The sequence below is a fragment of the Piliocolobus tephrosceles genome, chromosome 8 (genome assembly GCF_002776525.5).
Source record: "Piliocolobus tephrosceles isolate RC106 chromosome 8, ASM277652v3, whole genome shotgun sequence".
Taxonomy (NCBI): Eukaryota; Metazoa; Chordata; class Mammalia; order Primates; family Cercopithecidae; genus Piliocolobus; species Piliocolobus tephrosceles.
Genome location: NC_045441.1, coordinates 13,074,582 through 13,096,544, shown reverse-complemented (window position 1 = coordinate 13,096,544; position 21,963 = coordinate 13,074,582). Strand labels below are relative to the sequence as shown.

The window sequence follows — 21,963 nt, the reverse complement described above, 5'->3', positions numbered from 1 at the left end:
AAGAAAGAAAGAAAGAAAGAAAGAAAGAAAGAAAGAAAGAAAGAAAGAAAGAAAGAAAGAAAGAAAAGAAAGAGTTGAATGAATGAACAAGTGAGTGAATGGGTTTTAAGAAAGCCCAGTCTTATCCCCAGACTTGAGTAGAATGGTTTCTTCTTGTCCATCTGGTGTCCAAGTCCTGTGGATAGTTGAGAGCTACAGACTGGAACAGAGAAAGACTGACAGCTGACTCCCTCAGAGACAGAGCAGGTCTCAGCAACTTCACATGCCAAGAGCCCACCCAGCAGGTGGGGCCTGAGCCAGACTCAAAGAGGCCCAGTGAAAGCTGATGACTCAAAGAGGCCCAGTGAAAGCTGATGGGAGGAGGTGGTCTACCAAGCCAATAGGAGGTAGTGACAACAGTCTGGGACTGGGGGCTCATGCCTGTAATCCTGTAATCCCAGCACTTTGGGAGGCTGAGGTGAGCCCAGGAGTTTGAAACCAACCTGCCAACATGGTGACACCCCATCTCTACTAAAAACACAAAAATTAGCTGGGCATGGTGGCACATGCCTGTAACCCCAGTTACTCAGGAGGCTGAGGCAAAAGAATTGTTTGAACCCAGGAGGTAGAGGTTACAGTGAGCCCAGATCGCACCACTGCACTCTCAGCCTGGGCAACAGAGTGAGACTCCAACTCAAAAACAAACAACCAGGCCGGGCGCAGTGGCTCACGCCTGCAATCCCATCACTTTGGAAGGCCAAGGTGGGCGGATCACAAGGTCAGGATATCGAGACCATCCTGGCTAACACGGTGAAACCCCGTCTCTACTAAAAATACAAAACAATTAGCGGGGCGTGGTGGTGGGCGCCTGTAGTCCCAGCTACTTGGGAGGCTGAGGCAGGAGAATGGCGTGAACCCAGAAGGCGGAGCTTGCAGTGAGCCAAGATTGCACCGCTGCACTCCAGCCTGGGTGACAGAGCAAGACTCCGTCTTAAAAAAATAAAAAAATGGACCCAAGCTCGGATTGCCAGGCCCCTGAACATTGAACTTGGCTCCTTCAGAAATCTCCTAAGATCAGGCTGAACCTCAGGGGCTGGGACAGAGCTGAGCCCAGCAGTGGGGTCCGGGGACTTCTGCTGCAGGGAGGGGACCAGAAGCTGCAGGGTGAGAACCCAGCATGGTCTGAATCTTGTGAACTCATCCCTGAATCTGGCGCTTTTTTTGTTTGTTTGTTTGTTTGTTTGTTTGTTTGTTTGTTTTTGAGATGGAGTCTCACTCTGTTGCCAGGCTAGAGTGCACTGGCGCCATCTCGGCTCACTGCAACCTCTACCCCCTGGGTTCAAGCGATTCTCCTGCCTCAGCCTCCTGAATAACTGGGACTACAGGCGCACGCCACCATGCTCGGCTATTTTTTGTATTTTTAGTAGAGACAGGGTTTCACCATGTTGGCCAGGATGGTCTCGATCTCTTGACATCATGATCCACCAGCCTCGACCTCCCAAAGTGCTGGGCTTACAAGCGTGAACCACGGCACCTGGCCTGAATCTGACCTTTGAATCAGGTCTCTCCTGAAGCTGGCATTGCCCTTTCCAGAACTTCAGAGCAACGTGATGCCTACAGTCCTCTTGGCTTTCCCAGCTGCCTGGGTCTTACCCAGGCTTGGCCACCTGTGACTTAATTGTGGCTCCTGTCTCCAGAATAAATTAGAGAGATGGACAAGACCTGTCTTAACCTCCTTTTGCTTTGTTTTGTTTTTCTTTTACTTTGAGACAGAGTCTCGCTCTGTTGCCCAGGCTGGAGTGCAGTGGTGAAATCTCGGCTCGCTGCAACCTCCACCTCCCAGATTCAAGCCATTCTCCTGCCTCAGCCTCCCCAGTAGCTGGAATTACAGGCACCCACCACCACGCCCAGCTAATTTTTGTATTTCAGAGACCCTATTAACAATTCAAGATAGCCAGGCATGGCAGCATGCACCTGTAGTCCCAGCTACTCTGAAGGCTGAGGCAGGAGGATCGCTTGAGCCCAGGAATTCCAGGCTGCAGTTTGCTATAATCCCACCACTTCATTCCAGCCTGGGTGATAGAGCAAGACCCTGTCTCTAAAAAAATAAAAATAAAAATAAAAAATAAAAAAAATTCAAGGCTCTGATAAGTCCTGCAAGATCATCGCCTGTCTGACTTTGTGTTTCCTAGGCTTCTTGGATCCAGAAGCTTTTCCCCCTCCCAAAGTAATAGTCGATGGAGCATCACTTGGGAAACACATCCGAAATGCAGAGGGCATCCTTCCAGAGTTCCGAGGAGGAAAACAGGAGTTGGAGAAGCATCTTGCTAAGGAGGCATAGAAAGCAGGGGATACTGGAGATCCACGAAGGCTCAGCCTCTCTCAACCTCCAGAAGCCCCCATCTCCAGAGCCACTGTCCCCAGAAAAGGTGTCATTGAGCAGAAACCTCAGAGAAGGGGCAAGATCCCTTAGCTGTCTAAGAGACAGCCTCGGGTAGGCTGGTGCACCCAGCCAGCAAGGGAATGACGGGCATCTCCCAGCATGCTCAGGGGAAGAAGGTACAGCCTGGTCCTCTGGTTGGACTTGAATTCTCAGACCAGCTCATCTGTCTACACCTGACTCCCCAGCTCTGCACAGCAGGACATCCGACATCTGTCCACTCCCCCTCCCCTGATTCTGTCCTGTCCTAGCTCTTCTGCATCTGCCTAGGGTGTGAGATGACCCCTTAACCCCCCACCTGGGGGCTTGGAGGCTCCCGTCCTCTTTGGAGTGGAGGGGAGAAAAAAAACTCCTGCCTCAGCTCCCTCCCGCCTGCTTAGACTCTTGGCTGCCTTCTGAAGCTAGACAATACAGGGAAATGTTTGCACCCAAACAACTTTGCTGCATCAGGAACTGCTTGACCCTGCCCAGGAAAGTAAACTCCTAGAGCTCCACCCTTCTGCTCCCTCGGTCTGCAAACCAGGGATCAAGGCCGGAGGGGCAGCCCAGCAAGGGGTTATCAGAGCCAAAGGGGTCACAGGCGTCCCAAGGTGGGCAAGAGGGGAAAGCTCAGGGGTTACCTCTCTCTAGGGACCCGGGCTTGCCTTCCTGGCTAATTCAGAAAAGGAGTTCTCTCCTTGACCGTGAAATATGCAAAAGCCAGATTGCCAGGATTTTTCTGGAGATCTGTGGCTCTGAATTTAATCTGGCCTAAAGATAATGAAAATAGCACTTTGACTTGATTTGAAAAATGTATTAATTCATTCCACAAGCATTTGCTGCTCTTGGGTTCTGTGCCAAGCCTAGCATTGGGCACTGGAGATCCAGTGTGGGTCAGCTAAACGCTGCCCTGGAGAGACCCACGGTCTAATGAGGGGAAGAGACACACAGTGGAATCGGAGGGCAGGGTCTCTGCTTGGTCCCCAGCTGGAGTTCCCCCTGGGAAATGCCAACCTCGGCTAAACTAAAGGCTCGGGAGATTGGCACACACATGGCTGGGACAGGTTAGGGGGCCTGTCACCAAATGCACCTGCAGCCGTGTGACCGCCCTACCATGGAAACTATAGGGTCAGTGCATAGTTTGCAAAACCGGAGGTCCTGTCCCCATATTCAATAAAGACTCCAGTGCCCTCCAGGGTCCCCTCCCGGCAGCCCTTCCCTTCCTCTCTGACGGGAAGTCCCTTTGCCAACCTCAACACAGCCCTGAGGTGATGAACATCAGCTGTGAGCCAACAGACCATTGAGAAAAGTAACACGGGGTAAGAGAAGATCGGCTTCTCCTGGCTTGTGGGCACAAACACAAATACGTGGACACTCCCAGAGGATGACCTCCGGGCATTCCTGTGCATTGACCTTTGGGACATGTCAACTTCCCGTTTCCAGCAGCGCGGTGTGGAGGGGAGGGAGAACCCGTGAAACAGTCAGACAATGACTGCCCACCCCACCCAGGCTTCCAGCTCAATCCTAGTGGAGCTCGGACCGTCTTAACCTTTGGGGACATCAAGCATGAGGTGGAAGGGGCCAGGAAGATGGAGAGCAGGAGGCCAGGGGCGGCTAAGGTCAAGACAGTCAGTCTGTTTGTCACGGCCCCTCACGCCCACCTTGCCCGTGTGCCAGAGACTGTGTGTTTTCGTCTTTTTCTTGGAGGGGGAGGGCTGCGGCTCAGAGCTTTGAGTGATGAGTTAAGTGACAATGAATTTGAACCACATGGAGCCCGGGCTTAAGGGGAAAGTGTTTTGGTGAAATGCAGCTGGGATTTCATCAGCCCCCACCCCCCAGACAGTACAAAAATAGTCCAGGCCAGGCAGGCTGTGACCCACAGGCCTGGCCCAATTTCGCCACCCTCTGTCCCAGAGAAAGGCTCGGAGTGGCCTCTTTCCCTCGATCTGGGTTTCGTAATCTGCCTTGTTGTTTTGGTTGCCGGTTTGTTGATGGGCTGGGTTTGTCTGGGAGAATTTGCTCCCTCTGGAAGAGAGGGTGACGCCGGGAGACCCTCTCTTACTGTTTGTAACAAGTCCCCTTGGGGTGTCGAGGAGGGGCCAGAGCTGGCCTTGCTGGCCCCAGGCGGGGAAAGAGTGACATAGTCACAGCTTGGGACCCAGACCAGCTCAGGGAGCCCTGCAACTTTGGGGATGTGGGTGGGTCATGTGTGATGGGGCAAGAGGTGGACTCACTCAAGCAAGAGCTGAAAGGTCTATCACCCTCTCAAAGCCAGCTCCACCCTTCAGAGGGAGAAACTGAGGCAGAGGCAGGGTATGAGTGATCCCAGGCACTGGAATCTGTTAACAGCACGGAGGAGGCATCCGGAAGTGTTTGTGGGTTGAGAAAATGACAAAAGTCCTTTGCACTCATCCCTCTCAGCTGAGCCCAGGAAGGAAAGGAAGGCAGGGTTCCCTGAAACCCCCACCCCAGGGCACACCGGAAGGTGGACAGGCCCCACCTCCCTAAGCCCCACCTCCCATCATCTCCTTCCCTCCTTCCCCAGATGTGAATGGTGGTAGCCACTCCTGAAGCCACCTCCCCGGGTTGGGATGAGGGGAGGAACCGTGCCCTTGCAGGCTGGTGGCAGCAGGACCACAGAGCGGCAGCTCCCAGAGGGAAAGAGAAGCACCCGCTATGAGGCCTGGGGGTGCTGGGATGGGGAGCCTAGGTTAGCCTAGGGTAACAGGGCCACTGATTTGACAGTCAAAAGTCACGTCCAGGCCAGGCGCGGTGGCTCACACCTATAATCCCAGCACTTTGGGAGGCAGAAGTGGGCAGATCATTTGAGGCCAGCAGTTTGAGATCAGCCTGGCCAACATGACGAAATCCCGTCTCTACTAAAAATAGGAAAAATGAGCAAGGCATGGTGGTGGGCACCTGCAATCCCGGTGACTCTGGAGGCTGAGGCAGGAGAATCGCTTGAATCAGGGAGGCAGAGGTTGCCGTGAATCAAGATCACACCATTGCACTCCAGCCTGGGCAACAAGAGCGAGACTCAAAAAAAAAAAAAAAAAAAAAAAAAAAAGGAAGAAGAAAAAGAGTCACATCCAGAAACTCGACCCATCCTGGCTACCTAGAACAAGGCTGAGTCTTGCCATCTTGTCCGTTGGTATCATGTGTGACAATCCCCGAGTGAGTGCAGCCGCAGGGACACAGGTGTTCAAGGCCGTTTTGAGAACTAGTCTCCCGTCTCACAGGACTCAGGCAGGACACATCCTCCTGGGTGACCGACCAGAGCACCGAGGCCCAGAGACACACACTCCTGGGGACCAGGGGTGGAACAGGGCAAGTGGCCCTTAAACACTGCCAGACATGTGCCTTAGGACCATAGCAAGAGACATCAAGGATGACTCAGACTGACCCGGGTTGTCCATCCGTACTCAGGCCCACAGGGTGGGGCGAGGGACCAGGAAGGGCCACCCTGAGAGACTGTGGGGGTAGCCAGACTGGCTGGGGGTAAAACCAGAGCCTTCTGCCCAGCACCAGGCAGGGATACTGAACCCGTCACCCCAACTCCCTGCCCAGGGGCCAAACCAGCAGCTTCCTCCTCATGCCAAGTTCAACAGTGTAAAGTCAAGTTAATCTCAGCCTTACCAGAGTCACAGCACTTTGGGAGGCCAAGGTGGGAGGATCGCTTGAGGCCAAGAGTTCAAGACCAGCCTGGGCAACATAGCAAGACTGCATCTTTACAAAAAAAGAAAAAAAAAAATTAGCCAGGCGTGGTGGTATGTACCTGTAGTCCTAGCTACTTAGGAGGCTGAGGCCAGAGGATCACTTCAGCCCATGAGTTGGAAGCTGCAGTGAACTATGATCGTGCCACTGCACTCCAGCCTGGGTGACAGAATAAGTTTCCAAAAAGAAAAATAAAGAGCCGGGCATGGTGGCTCATGACTGTAATCCCAGCACTTTGGGAGGTCGAGGCAGGCAGATCACCTGAGGCCAGGAGTTCGAGACCAGCCTGGCCAACATGGTGAAACCCCGTCTCTAATAAAAATACAAAAATTAGCTGAGTGTGGTGGTACATGCCTGTAATCCCAGCTACCTGGAGAGCTGGGGCATGAGAATCTCTTAAACCTGGGAGGCGTAGGTTGCAGTGAGCCAAGATCATGCCACTGAACTCCAGCCTGAGTGACAGAGCAAGACTCTGTCTCAAAAACAAAACAGAAAAAAGAAAAAGAAAAAAACCGTCTCCACTGACCCCATCAGGCCACAGCTCCCCAGGGAGAGCCAGGCCCCTAGGACCTCAAGACAGGGCCCATGTTGGTCCTTCCTGACTCAGTCTCCCCATGCAGGGCCGGGCCAGAGCACCTCAAAAGCACACAGGAAGCATGGCCGAGGCGCCCCCTTTCTCCCCGCCTCTGCCCCCTGCCCCAGGGACCCCAGGACCCAGCCCGTATGGAAAGCCCTGCTGGCCTGGCCGCCTTCCCTGCTCTTGCTACCCGGAGAGTTTCTGCTCCCTCCACTCCATTGTTCTCCCAGCACTGCCGACCCCCTCCGCTGCCCTTGGCCCTGGGCCAGCCCCCACAGGCCAGGCTGAGCCCAGCTGAGGCACAGGGACATCACGCCAAGGCTCTGGGAAGCCTGATCCCACACCTGGAGTTTGGGGAATGCGGGAAGTTGCCTCTCAGCCCTCTTGGCTGAGGTGTGAATTAGGGGCTCAGTGGGGCAGCACCACAGAGACACACCAATGGAATCGGAGGGCAGGGGGCTCTGCTTGGTCCCCAGCTGAAGATCCCCCTGGGAAATGCCAACCTTGGCTAAACTAAAGGCTCGGGAGATTGGCACACACAGACTGGGATGGGCTAGGGGACCTGTCACCAAATGTACCTGCAGCCGTGTGGCCGCCCACCATGGAAACTACGGGATCAGTGCATAGTTAGCAAAACCAGAGGTCCTGTCCCCATGTTCGATAAAGACTCCAATGCCTCCTGGGGTCCCCTCCCGGCAGCCTTTCCCATCCCCTCTAATGGGACATCCCTTTGCCAACCTCAACACAGCCCTGAGGTGATGAAGTCACCTGCACTGGAGTCCCAGCTCTGCCACTTCTCAGCTATGTAGATACATGACTTTGCCTCTCTGAGCCTCAGTTTCCTCATCTGTAAAATGGGGATGACACCGGGGCCTTCCAGCCAAGGGTGTTGTGGGGAGTATGTGGGTTATCACATCATGTAGACGTCCTCTCTGTGTGCCTGGCACGAAGGAAGGGCCTCGTGAAGAGCACCTCTCAAGCTTCCTAGAAAAGACTGGGGACTCTGGGTGACGAGAGAGGTTGCTAGAGCATACCTGCGGATGGAATGAGATGGGAAGGTCCATCAGGGTGGTCCAAGGATGATGCCAATGGCCCCAGGATGCTTTCTGCTCGTTCTGTCTCTGTAGGTCCGCTAGCAGGTCAGACAGCTACAGAGGGAAGCCCCCTCACACACACCAGGGGAGACCCCTAACCCCAGCCTTGGAAGCCCTGGTGATCATAAAAACAATTAGCCAGGTGTGGTGGCACATACCTTTTAGCCCCAGGTACTCAGGAGACTGAGATGAGAGGATCACTTGAGCCCAGGGGTTTGAGACTAGCCCTGGGCAACATAGCAGGACCCCATCTCTATAAAAATTTAAAAATTAGACAGGCGGCCGGGCGCGGTGGCTCAAGCCTGTAATCCCAGCACTTTGGGAGGCCGAGACGGGCGGATCACGAGGTCAGGAGATCGAGACCATCCTGGCTAACACTGTGAAACCCCGTCTCTACTAAAAAATACAACAAAAAAAAAAAACTAGCCGGGCGAGGTGGCTGACGCCTGTAGTCCCAGCTACTCGGGAGGCTGAGGCAGGAGAATGGCGTGAACCTGGGAGGCGGAGCTTGCAGTGAGCTGAGATCCGGCCATTGCACTCCAGCCCAGGCGACAGAGTGAGACTCCGTCTCAAAAAAAAAAGAAAAAAAGACTTCGAGACCAACCTGGACAACGTGGTGAAACCCCGTCTCTACTAAAAATACAAAAATCAGCCAGGCATGGTGGCGTATGCCGATAATCCCAGCTACTCCGGAGGCTGAGGCAGAAGAATTGCTTGAACCCGGGAGGTAGAAGTTGCAGTGAGCCGAGATCGCACCACTTCACTCCAGCCTGGGCAACCAGAGTGAAACTCCGTCTCAAAACAAAACAAACAAAAGTGTGGAGGTACCCAGGCTTTGAAGTCAGACCCTCTGGTTTGAATCCCAGGCAGCACCCTCACCTCAGGATCAGCTGTTCCCCCAGGAGACTGGGCCACAGTGGGTGGGCTCTCCAAGGTTGACCTCTTGGCCCTGCACAGCCCCAAACTCCCACCCTTTAGAAGAACCAGGGGAACCCAGCTCCATCCCTGGCCACTGGGACCAGATCATGCAAAGCCCATCTTTGTTTGACTTTGGAAGGCTTGATAAGGCAGGGCACTGCCCTTCCGCACCTGGACACCTCGTCTGATGGCCTGGGGGAGACAGGACAGATGGCCCTGGTAACTCAGCCAGTTCTGCTTCTCCCCCTGGGCAGAGCCCAGGGACATCACCTCTGAGGACCTCAGTGCCATCCCTCTCTCTGTCTGGCTCTGTCTACCTCCGTCTCTGCTCCTTCTGTCTCCCCCACCCCACCCCAACTTTCAGAGAGTTCGAAGGAGCAGCGGTCAAGGACACAGATTTGACCAGGCATGGCGGTTCATACCCATAATCCCAGCACTTTGGGAGGCCAAGGCAGGAGGATCGCTTAAGTCCAGGAATTTGAGACCAGCCTGGGCAGCATAGTGAGACCCCATCTCTTTTTTTCTTTTTTTTTTTTTGAGATGGAGTCTCACTCTGTCACCCAGGCTGGAGTGCAGAGGTGTGATCTCGGCTCGCTGCAATCTTCGCCTCCCAGGTTCAAGTGATTCTCCTGCCTCAGCCTCCTGAATAGCTGTCACTACAGGCATCTGCCACCACACCCAGCTAATTTTTGTATCTTTAGGAGTTTCACCATGTTGCCCAGGCTGGTCTTGAACTCCTGAGCTCAAACGATCTGCCCACCTCAGCCTCCCAAAGTGCTGGGATTACAGGCATAAGCCACTGCATCCAGCCAAGAGATTCCATCTCTTAAAAAAAAATCATATATATATATAAAAGCCAGGTGTGGCAGCTTGCACCTGTAGTCCCAGCTAATCAGGAAGCTGAGGCAGGAGGATTGCTTGAGCCCAGAAGTTCAAGGCTGCAGTGAGCTATGATCATGCCACTGCACTCTAGCCTGGGCAACAGAGACCTTGTCTAACAAAAGGAGGTGGGGGACACAGACTTTGGAGCCAGACTTCCCAGTTTGCATCCCAGCTCTGCTACCCAATAACCAAGCAGAACTTAAGCCTCAGGTTCCCCATCTGTAAAATGGGTTACATGGTAACAACAGTGCCTCCCTCCCAGGGAGACTGGAACGAGTTAACACAAGCAAAGCCCTCAGAACAGTATCTGGCCCATAGCGAATATTTAATAAATGCTAGCCCTCATTATTTTTTATTTGTGTCTTCATCCTGCATGTTTGCTGACTCAAATTTTCCATGGGTAAGGAGGTACAGGAGAAGGCATGGGGCTCTGTGGTTTGAATTGCCTGTTGCTCCAGGCCTCCGGGCTGCAGGCTAAAACAATAAAGAACTTCTTTCAGTCGGAGCCAATGATGCCTCGATAAAGCTTGACCACAGGATGCAGGATTGCCAGGCTCTGCAAACACACCCCAGGTCTCAGAGGCTGGCCCAGCACCAGAGCTGAGACCATTCGGGCAAGCAGGCAGCAAGGTCCCTAGTTCCAGGCCACGGGCTGTGGCCGTCCCCTGCTTCCCTCCTTACCCCCACTCACCCCAACCCTGCACGCCAAATCTCCGGCCTTCACCCCAAGGCTATTCACATCCCCTATCCTAGGAGACTGAGAATCTGGGAAGGCAGCATTACAGAATTCTTGAATCTTGGAGTTACAATGCTTTAGCGTAGTGCTAGGAGGTTGCCTCACACAGCCTCAGGCTCCTTGCAAGAATAACCTCTGCTGGCCATGTTCAGTGGCTCACGCCTGTAATCTTAGCACTTTGGGAGGTCGAGGCAGGCAGATCACCTGAGGTCAGGAGTTCAAGACCAGCCTGGCCAACATGGTGAAACCCTGTCTCTACAAAAAATTAACCAGGCGTGGTGGCGTGCGCCTGTAATCCCAGCTACTCTGGAGGCTGAGGCAGTAGAATTGCTTGAACCTGGGAGGCAGAGGCTGCAGTGAGCCGAGATCGTGCCATTGCGCTCCAGCCTGGGCGACAAGAGTGAGACTCCATCTTAAAAAAAGAAAAAAAAGAAGAGAAGAGAAAAGAAAAGAATAACCTCTGCCATTGCCATGTTCCTAACAGAGAGCAGTCCCACCAGCTTGGATCCCTCCATGACGGGGAGCTCACTACCACAACTGTGACTTAAGACTCCCACATGCCTTTAGCTCACGTGCTTTAGCTCACATGTCCCTAGTGAGGTCAGAGGGGCCTACAACCCCACTGAAGAGGAACCTGTCCATGCCACCACCAGGCAGTTCCCATGGGTGTCTTTGCCAGGCCGTCCTTTGTGCCTGAGATGTTCATTTCTTCCAGAAGATGCCCTTGGGTGACCTCGTCCTCAGGCTTCCGTCTCTTAGTCTGGGGCCCCTGGGGGCACATCCAGCCTCTACCCTGCCGAGCACGGGTGTTGGCAGGGAAGCAGGGAGAAGAAGAGAGGATTCCTGGGAAGGGACAGCAGGGCTGGTTGTGTGAAGTGAGTTTCGTGATGGGGACCCAGTGCAGTGCCCCGCCCTCCAACAGTTGGTGGCACCCCCTGCCGTGCCTGAGGCATCCCAGGAGGGCGTGGGCAACCAGGCGATCCAGGGGGGCTCAGAGGCTTTTTCAAGTGCTGCCAAGGGGCTGCCAGGTGTGTTGGTGCAGAGTGACTGCTGTCACCAGCCCTGGCAGGGGACATGTGTCCAGATTATGTCTAAATTAAGCTGTTCCCCAGGCAGCACCCAGGAGAAGCCGCATAGCCCTCTGCGCTCGGGACCCTGCCTCAGGACAGGGAACCCAGGCAGCACCGACTCCAGACCCAGCTAGGCACGGGAAGAGGCGGGGTGACCACAGGGCCCCAGCTGTCCAGATGTGCAGCCAGCATTCTGCCGTGGAGACGGGGCGGAGCTGCCGCGAGGGGCCCAGATGGGCCGCGTTAACCTGGGAACAGGCTCTTCGGGGCCCAGATGCTCTATGTTTAGCCGGCTAGCTGGTTTTGGTCTCCAGATGTGGGCCTGGGGTGAGGGGCGGGACACAGATCCAGATGCATGTACTATATGCAGGCGAAGCTGCAGGGCCCAGCTGCAGCACCCAGGCCCAAGGGCTCCCCCATCGGGCACTTCTCCAGCATCCCAATCCATACTTACTGGCCCCTAGGCTAAGAGGGGTTCAAGGTTCACTCAGGCTCGGAAGCTGGCACAGCCCACAGGCACCCTCATGGCAGGAACAGGGACAGAGCCCAGGGACCTGCCCAATGCCACACAAGCCAGGGACAGGCAGGACCCCCAACAGGAGTAGAGAGTCTGGGGTCCCTCCAGTCACAGGCAGCTGCAGATGAGGGGTCTGGGGAAATGCCTTCTTCTCCCTAACCCACACAGACACTCTCAGACACTCACAATTAAGTAATCTGGACAGCCCTGGCCAAGCAGTGGGAGGAGGAGCTGCATTCACGGTGGAGGAGAATTCCCAGGGGACACAGTCCTGCCCCAGGGGGATCTCAAAGAATCCAGCCTTGTCCTGGGGGCCCCACCCCTCATCCTCCTCCTGTTCCACCCAGAGAGTGCAAGAGCCCTGCTAGGTGGAGAACTTGGGGCTGCCACTGACCCCCCAATCCCAGGCACTTTTGGGGTCTCAAGTCCCCAACCCCAAGCCAAGGTGGTCAAAGCCGAAGAGGGGTGAAGGAAGAGAAGGCACTACCACTGCTAAGTAGGCACTGGACTGGGGCGCTGGAGAAAGCCTCCAGAGGGATCCCAGACACGACGGCTTCCCGGGTGCCCAGCCATCCTCACCCATCTAGCACAGATGTGGGGAGCAGCTGGGGAAGCCCAGAGACCCCTGCATTAGCCCCCAACATGGTCCTGAGACCCTGTAGCCTCCCCCTCCTGCCACCCAGAGGGCTCCATCCTAGAGAACCCCAAGTCTCCTAGCAGCCCCCTTCTCAATACCAACAGCTGCCCAAGGTCTGCAGCCTCTTCCCAGCACCCTCCATCGGCCCCTAGAAGTGCAGCCAAGAGTCCGGGCGCGGTGGCTCACGCCTGCAATCTCAGCAGTTTGAGAGGCCAAGGTGGGCGGATCACCTGAGGTCAGGAGTTCGAGACCAGCCTGGCCAACATGGCGAAACCCTGTCTCTACTAAAAATACAAAAATTAGCCGGGCATGGTGGCGGGGCGCCTGTCATCCCAGCTATTTGAGAGGCTGAAGCATGAGAATTGCTTGGACCCAGGAGGCAGAGGTTGCAGAGAGCCGAGATCATACCCCTGCACTCCAGCCTGGGGGACAGAGCAAGACTCTGTCTCCAAAAAAAAAAAAAAGCAGTGCAGCTGAGAAGGCAGAGACCCAGGCACAGGGCAGGAATGCAGCAAAGCCCCTTGTCCTCTAAGTTTCAGTCCCGTGACTGTCCAGCGGCCCCAGCTCTGGACTCTGAGACAGGAAGTCATCATGGCCACAGCGGTCACCGGTCAGGGTCAACGATCAGGTCCACCTGACCATAGGGCAGCCTAGCAGGGGAGGGGCGAACAGGCACAGCTACTCTTGGGGCCGTCGGGCATCTTGCCAGCTCCTTCTCACCCTGTCGGGGCAAAGCAGCTCAGGAGAGAGACAACAGGACCGGCACAGTCTGGCCTGGGTGGGAAGGCTGGCTGGGGAGCTGGATTGAGGCGAGAAGCACTAATAGGTTATGTCAGGCGAGCGCTCTGGGGAAGGGGCCGCGCCTCTCAGCTCTGGCAGCCCCACCTGGGGCCTGAGCCCAAGAGCTGGGGCCTGGAGAGAGGCGCTGGCTCGGTGCTGAACCCAGCGTGCAGACCGGGGAGCGGGGAGGCAGGACAGAAGTGAGCCCCCCATCCCCTGCCAGGCCTGGGGCAGTAGGGCGGCTGGTGATAGACACAGAGACCCCTCTGGTGGGCTAGGCAGGTCCCAGGTGACAGAGGCCACCCATGCTTACATGATGGGCCTGGGCTTGGTGGAGAGCGAAGCTCCAGGGATGGGACCTGCTCAGGAGAACCCTCTTATTATGTATCCCCTCATTTCCTCTTCTGTCCAGTCCCCCCATCCTGGGCGCCAGGATCCCATCCCCAAACCCTCCCGACCCTGATCTCTCCCCTAAGCTCCCGCTGCTCTGGGTGGACTTTGCCAGCCCCTCCCCCATCCTCCAGTGTGCACTCTGACAGCCCCTAACACCACAGCCTTTCCTGGGGTTGGGATGAGGTCAGGATGAACCGGGGGATAGGGAGAGGCCTGCAGATGAACCCCTCTCCAGGGAATGTGGGTTCCAGGAGCTCTGGGAGGTAGAGAAGGTCTCAGAACAAAGGGGGGTCAGGAAAGGGCCAGGGCCTGCGGGCAGACTGAGGAGGGGGCCCCTTACAACCATAGCGGGGCAGCCAGGGCCTTGTGTGTCTTGGCGAAGCGGGACCCCTGGCCCGCCAGGTATGTAACAATTCCAGCCATTTCCTGCCCTATTAATGAAAAAGGGACTGATATAAATACACGCTCAGCATAAATAAATACAGGCCAGGCCCGGGACTGCATAGCAGACAGATTGCGTGAAGCTGCTGGCCGGCCTTGCAGCCAGCTCCCCCCACCCTGCCCGTGCCCCCTCCACCCCCTGACACCGGCCACCACTTGTTTTCCGCCAGCAGGCCAGGGCCCCTCCATGCTCACAGGCCTGAGACAGACGGACTGACTGCTCCCACCCCAGGCCTCAGAAGCTGCAGCCCCTGGGAAGGCGGCAGGCCTGGGAAATGGGGAGCCAGGGAATGGGGTTCCAAGAGCCTCCCATAGCTGCCCTGAGTGGGGACCGCACATGCACAGACCAGGCAACAGCCCTGTGACATCTGGGGTGCTGTGATTATACCCTGATCACAGGAGGGGAAACTGAGGCTCTCAGGGTTCAGTAACTCGCCAAAGGTTACACAGCCAAGAGGTTGTGGATCCAGCATCCAAACCCAAGGCTCTCTGATCCCAAGGCCTCTCCTGTGCCTACCATTGTGAGTGGCAGCTGAGGGGAGATTCTGGCCTTCTCCCTTTTCCCCAGGATGCCAGGGACCTTGGAAGGCCAGGGAAACTTCAAATCCTAGAAGAGACTGCAAAAGCAGCAGTAACTCCAGGACAGGGGAGTCGGGGAACCAGAAGTCAGCCAGTGTAGGGCCTTATCGGCAGGCTGCGTAGACAGAGGGGCTGCTCCTCTCCTGCCCCACCCCACCTCCTACCTGGGCATTCAGAAATAAGGCCTGGCATCGAAGAACCCCAAATGCTGACTCTCAGCCAGGCACAGTGGCTCACACGTGTAATCCCAGCACTTTGGGAGACCAAGGTGGGCAGATCACCTGAGGTCAGGAGTTTGAGACCAGCCTAGCCAATATGGTGAAACCCCGTCTCTACTAAAAATACAAAAATTAGCCGGGCATGGTGGTGCACACATGTAATCCTAGCTACTCAAGAGATCAAGGCACAAGAATGGTTTGAACCCGGGAGGCAGAGACTGCAGTGAGCCAAGATCACGCCACCACACTCCAGCCTGAGACCGTCTCAAAAAACAAAACAAAAACAAACCAAATGCTGACTCCCTTATCAGGGATCACCCCACCCATCCCGCATTGCACAGACATAGGAACCAAAGCCCAGAGCAGGCAAAGAGAGCCTAATCCAAGGTCACACCCAGTGATCTCGGCAGGGCAAAGGCAGAGGCACAGAATCCAAGCTTCTGTCCCCAAGCCCAGATCTTCTCTATGGGGCTTGGGCCACATCCTTGTCTGTCCCCACCTTCGCCCCAGACTGTTCTGGGGCCTCTTGTTTTCCTCCAGTCCCCACCTCAGCAATGGGCTGACATCACCTACTCCTGCACTCACGCTTCCCTGAAAGTTGTGTGTATGTCCTAGAATTCCAGTCGTGTTACCCCTCTGACCAGGCACTTATAGGTCCTTCCGGGTACATGTTCTGCCTCGTTGGCCAGATGGGACCTCTCAGATGTACCTCCTAGGGCAGGACAGGATTGCTGCTCAGACTTGGAGGAAGGGTCTGGAAGTTCACCCCATATCTACCCTGGGCTATAAGGGAGGCCCTCACTGAGCTGGGAACCTGAGTGGAGAAGGGCCACGTTCACACCACCACCCTCTGGCTTGGGAGTGGGTGAGAGGTGACTGCAAACACTCAAGAAACCATCCCTTCCCCTCTCAGCAGAATCACTCACCTGAAGGCTGAGTCTTGGGGATTGGAAGCACCACAGCTTGAGCTGGCACAGCAGCATGAGCCACCCATGCAGCAGGACCCTGTGTCCTTACTCACAGGTTAGGGGAGTGCTGAGATACTGGATAGGTTTCCCCTTTCCCCAGGGAGACAGATGGCTCTTCAACAGACTGGGTGGGTGAGTATGGTTGGTTCTGCGAATGAATGGATGGGTGGGTGGGTGGGTGGATGGATGGATGCATGAATGAATGTGTGAATGGGTGGATGAATAGGTGAGTGGATGGGTAGGCAGATGAGTGGGTGAATGGATGGGTGGTTGGGTGGATGGATGGGTAAATGGATCAGTGGATGGGTAGATGGATAGATGGATGGATGGATGGATGAATGGATGGATGGGTAAATGGATCAGTGGATGGGTAGATGGATGGATGGATGAATGGATGGATAGATGGGTGGATGGATGAGTGGATGGGTGGGTGGGTGGATGGATGAGTGGGTGGATGGATGGATGCATAAATGGGTTGATGAATGGGTAAATGAATGGATGAGTGGATGGGTAGACAGATGGGTGGGTGAATGGATAGGTGGGTGGGTGGATAGATGGATGGGTAAATGGATCACTGGTTGGATAGATGGATGGATGGATGAATGGGTGAATGGATGGGCGGGTGGGTAGGTGGATAGATAGATGCATGAATGGGTTGATGAATGGGTAGATGAATGGGTGAGTGGATGAGTAGGTAGATGGGCAGGTGAATGGACGTGTAGGTGGGTGGATAAATGGATAGGTAAATGGATCAGTGGGTGGGTAGATGGATGGATGGGTTGGGTATGTGGATGGATGGATGGATGGATGGATGGATGGATGGATGGATGGTTGGACAGATGGATGCATGAATGGGTGGATGAATGCATAGATGAATGGGTGATTAAACGGGTAGGTAGATGGGTGGGTGAATGGATGGGTGGTTGGGTGGATGGATAAATGGATCAGTGGGTGGGTGGTTGGAGGGATGGATGGATGAATGTGTGGGTTGGTGGGTGGATGATGTATGGATGGATGGATGGATGGATGGATGAATGGATGGATGAGTGGATGAGTGGATGGATGGATGGGTGGAGGGATGGATGGATGGATGTGTGGGTAGATGGGCAGGTGAATGGATGAGTGGATGATTGGATTGGTGGGTGGGTGGATGGATGGTTCTGTGGATGCCTTTGTGGGCAGGTGGATAGGTGGATGGATGAATGGCCAAGTGCATGAATGAATGGGTTCCTTGAAGCCTGGCTCACAACTGTTTCTCAAAGGAAGTTTCTAAATCTCTGAAATGTGAGGCCCTGGCACCCCCCAGAGGCCAAAGTCTCTAACTGCCCATCTCCCCTAAAACCCTGGGCACCAATACTTCTGAGAATCAGGGGCACGCACCTAGAGAAAGTTAGGGATTCTGGGAAGCAAAAAATCTAGAGACCCAGTGCTGGTTCTGCCCTTGACAGACTGTGACCTTGGGAAAGTTCAACCTTCTGAGGCTCAATTTTCTCAGCTGTAAATGGTGCTAATCAAACCTGATGCCTGTGTTGCTAGGAGATTTAAACCAGATTATGAGTAAATTGTCTGAGATGGTTGATATCTGGCCCATAGAAGATGCTGACAGAATGTAATTTCCTTCCCAGAGGCAGTCCTGGGCTCACATGCACGCACACACATGCACGTCATTCACACAACATCTCTCCAGCCCATTAGGGAAGAGGGAGTGAGACCGTAGGCCAGGCCAGACCAGGAGAGGCAGATGGGGATACATTTATGCTCTGGGAGTTTCTTGCTCTGACAAAACTAGTCCAGACTCCGAGTCCGAGGACCCCGATAGTGAGGGCAGCAAGGAAGACTCTGAGACCTCCTGGGGTTCAACCTCCTGGGCCTGGGCCAGCTGGGCCGTGTGTTCAAAGGCAGCCTGCAGCAGGTGGGAGGCCAGGCAGGTGGTCCAGGTGATGAGATAGGCCAGGTGCCAGGAGGTGAGGGCAGTCATAGTCTCCACCCACCAATACAGACGTCTCAGCTGTGCCAGGAGCTTCCTCACCACGCAGTTCATTTGCAAGGCCTGGAACAGGGAGACAGATGGGTGGGTGGCCCTTAGGAGCTCATAGGGTTACACTGCTCGGCTGTGGCTCCCCCACGCAAGCTCAATCAGCCCTGGCCACACACAACACCCCAGGTTTGCCCTCCACACCCCAGTCTCACCCCAAAACCACCCACCTTACTGAGCTGCCTGTCCGGTCTGAAGCAGTGGACCTTCTGACACACCCTCCAGGTCACTATCACCAGGAGCAAGGCCACCAACATCAGGCCGTGCAGACATGACAAAAATAGGTCTGTCCAGATGGCCACAGACAGGCCCAGCTGCTCCCAGGCACTGAGCAAGGCCAGGCCCAGGGCCCTGGTGCCGCCCCACATGCCAGCCCACATCAGCCTGGGTCCCTGTAGCACGAGCCACACAGGGACCTGGATCAGAGCCAGCCCAGCCCGGAGAGCCCGGCCCAGCGGGCAGGCTGCAGCTCCCAGAGGTAGGCGGGCCTGCCAGTTACAGGACCCCCGGGCCTCTTGGGCCAGCCCTGATACCCAGTGGTTGAAGAGGTTGATCTTGAGGAGCAGAAAATTATAGAGGTGATCTCGGTTCTGAACCAACTGCAGGAGAAGAGAGAGAGAGAATCATCACCCATCATCACCCTCCTGGGGCAGGAACCCCACTTTTTTTTTTTTTTTTGAGGCGGAATTTCCCTTTTGTTGCCCAGGCTGGAATGCAATGGTGCTATCTCAGCTCACTGCAACCTCCACTTCCCCGGGTTCGGGTGACTCTCCTGCTTCAGCCTCCTGAGTAGCTGGGATTACAGGTGCCCACCACCACGCCTGGCTAGTTTTTCTATTTTTAGTAGAGATGGAGTTTCACCATCTTGGTCAGGCTGGTCTTGAACTCCTGACCTTAGGCGATCCACCCACCTCGGTCTCCCAAAGTGCTGGGACTATAGGCATGAGCCACCGCACCTGGCCAGGATCCCCACTTTTGTTGTAGAGGTGAAGCTGCTGGACCACCTTGAGTCAGATCCCCGCCCCCTGAGGCCTCAGCTCCCTACATGTGCAAGATTGAACTCTGTCCACTTTGAAGGACTCCCTTCTGAGAAGGGAACATTAGAATGTGTTTCATATTATATTTGGGTTCCTTTCCATTGGATTTGGATTTTTTTTTTTTTTTAAGAAACAGGATCTCACTCTGTTGTCCAGGCTGGAGTGCAGTGACATCATCATAGCTCACTGCAGTCTTGACCTCCCACACTTAAGCAATCCTCCCATCTCAGCCTCCCAAAAAGCTGAGACCACAAGTGCATGTCACCATGACTGGCTAAAAATTTTTTTTTTTTTTTTTTTTTTTAAGAAATGGAGTCTTTCTATTATGCCCGGCTGGTCTTGAACTCCTAGGCTGAAGCAATCTTCCCCTCATTAGCCTTCCAAGTAGCTGGAGCTATAGGTGCATGTCACTACGTCCAGCTAATTTTGTTTTTTCTTTTTTGTAGAGGCGGAAGTCTTGCTAGGTTATCCAGGCTGGTCTCGAACTCCTGACCTCAAGCAATCCTTCTGTCTCAGCCTCCCTAAGTGCTGGGATTGCAGGCGTGAGCCACTACCTGGCCTCCATTGGATTTAAATGATTATTTACAATACTCCAGACTGAAGGAGGTTGCATGGCTATTATTACCATGTGAGGATCCCTTGCCCCAATCTTGTGGGCTTTGAACCCAGGTCACTTGTCTTCTTCTAAGTAGCTGGGCTTTGCCTCTGCACCAGTTGTCCTCTGGCATCAGGAGGGCTGCTGGGGGCAAAGGACAATGCCATTGGGGGCAGGGAGGTGTGAGAGACATGGGGCAGGGGCCACAGAATTCATGACAGACCTAATGAGAAGGGTGAAGGAGAGGGACCCAGAAAGACTTCAGATTTCCAGCCGGACACAGTGCCTCACGCCTATAATCCCAGCACTCTGGGAGGCCGAGGCAGGTGGATCACCTGAGGTCAAGAGTTCGAGACCAGCCTGGACAACCTGGTGAAACCCCATCTCTACTAAAAATGGAAAAAATTAACCAGGTGTGGTGGCGGACGCCTGTAGTCCCAGCTATTCGAGAGGCTGAGGCAGGAGAATGGCGTGAACCTAGGGGAGGTGGAGCTTGCAGTGAGCCGAGATCCCACCGCTGCACTCCAGCCTGGGCGACAGAGTGAGACTCCATCTCAAAAAAAAAAAAAAAAAAAAAACTACAAAAGTTAGCTGGGCATGATAGTGCATGCCTGTAATCCCAGCTACTTGGGAGGTTGAAGCAGGAGAATCGCTTGAACCCAGGAGATGGAGGTTGCGGTTTGCCAAGATCGTGCCACTGCACTCCAGCCTGGGTAACAGACTGAGACTCTGTCTCAAAAAAAAAAAAAAAAAAAAAGATTTCCAGATTTCTGATCTGGGTGGCGAGTTGGACAACAGTGTCTCCCATTCACTGAGATGAAGCGTGCAGGACTGGGGTGAGGTGGGGGAAAGCTGTTCTTGAGTCCTGGAGTTGAAAGATCCTTCATCAGAGCTGGAAAGCCCCCAGCCCTTGAGTGACATCAATCCACCCATCGGGACCCCCCATCCCCGTGTCCACAGGCCACCATCTGAGATTGGCTGCAAGCCCCCCACTCATGGGCTGGATTTGCAGAGCTTGGGGCATGGAGGTTGCAGTAAGCCAAAATCACGCCATCACACTGCAGCCTGAGTGACAGGGCAAGAGTCCATCTCAAAAAAAAAAAAACATGAATGGGCCGGGCACAGTGGCTCATGCTGTAATCCCAGCGCTTTGGGAAGCCAAGGCGGGCAGATCACAAGGTCAGGAAATCGAGACCATCCTGGCTAACGGAGTCTCTACTAAAAATACAAAAAAAAAAAATTAGCCAGGCGTGGTGGCGGGCGCCTGTAATCCCAGCTACTTGGGAGGCTGAGGCAGGAGAACTTCTTGAACCCGGGAGGCAGAGCTTGCAGTGAGCCGAGATCGCACCACTGCACTCCAGCCTGGGTGACAAAGCAAGACTCTGTCTCAAAAAAAAAAAAAAGATGGGAAAAACAATGATTCACTCATAGGAGTGACCCTCAATAGAGAAAACTCTGCCAGGTGCAGTGGCTCATGCCTGTCATCCCAGCACCTTGGGAAGCTGAGGTAAGAGGATCATGTGAGGCCAAGAGTTGGAGACCAGCCTGGGCAACATAGTGAGACACCATCTCTACAAAATACAAAAATTAGTCGGGCGTAGTGGTGCACACCTATAGTCCCAGCTACTTGGAGGCTGAAGGGGGAGGATTGCTGGAGACTGGGAGTTGGAGGCTGTAATGAGCTAAGCCGGCACCACTGTGCTCCAGGCTGGGTGATAGAGCGAGACCCTGTCTCTAAATAAAGAAAAGAAAAGAAAATTTCAGCACTGTAGTTTGGAGTGGGGCTTCTGGGAGCTGTCAGATTATTCTGGAAGGCAGGCAGATAACCTGGGAGCTGTCAGATTATTCTAGTTCCACTGGATGGGACAGGCAGGGCTTGGGTCCGGCAGCTCTGAGGTGGCTTTATAAAGGGCCTGGTGTGTGGTCCCCACCCCACTTACCCCCAGCCCCCACTCACCAGCACTGTGAGCCTTATAACCTGCAACAGAATCTCCAAAAGGCTGGATCTGACTGGAGGAACAGCCTCCATGTCTGGCCTCCCACTCCTCCTCTGGCTGGAAAAAGCAGGGTGACCTCACAAATGCCACAGGGTGGGGGCCAAGTTACCATGGGGACCCGATTGCCACCAGAGACTCCCCACCTTTACCTGGCTCCTGCTGCTCCACTGCTTCCTCTGAAACCTCAGTCCACGTCTGGCCCCAACAAGGCCAGGGAGGTCTTAGAGCAAAGCTTTCTTCGGGTCAGATTTTCCCAGATCTTGGAACAGGAATCAAGTGCTGCCTAGAAACGGGGGTTCATGCCTGTAATCCCAGTGCTTTGGGAGGCCAAGGTAAGAGGATCGCTTGAGGCCAGGAGTTTGAAACTAGCGTGGGCA

The 21,963-nt window shown here is 54.6% G+C and overlaps 1 protein-coding gene across 1 annotated transcript; it reads right to left on the bottom strand.

Moving 5' to 3' along the window:
- Nucleotides 1-17,658: 17,658 nt before the first annotated feature.
- TMEM270 (transmembrane protein 270) lies at nt 17,659-21,648 on the bottom strand. Its single transcript, XM_026456594.1, has 3 exons — nt 21,547-21,648; nt 18,128-18,556; nt 17,659-17,972 (listed from the first exon to the last, which is right to left on the bottom strand). The coding sequence occupies exons 1-3, from the start codon at nt 21,616-21,618 to the stop codon at nt 17,676-17,678; spliced, it is 798 nt and encodes a 265-aa protein (XP_026312379.1). The 5' UTR covers nt 21,619-21,648; the 3' UTR covers nt 17,659-17,675.
- Between the last annotated feature and the right edge of the window lie 315 nt (nt 21,649-21,963).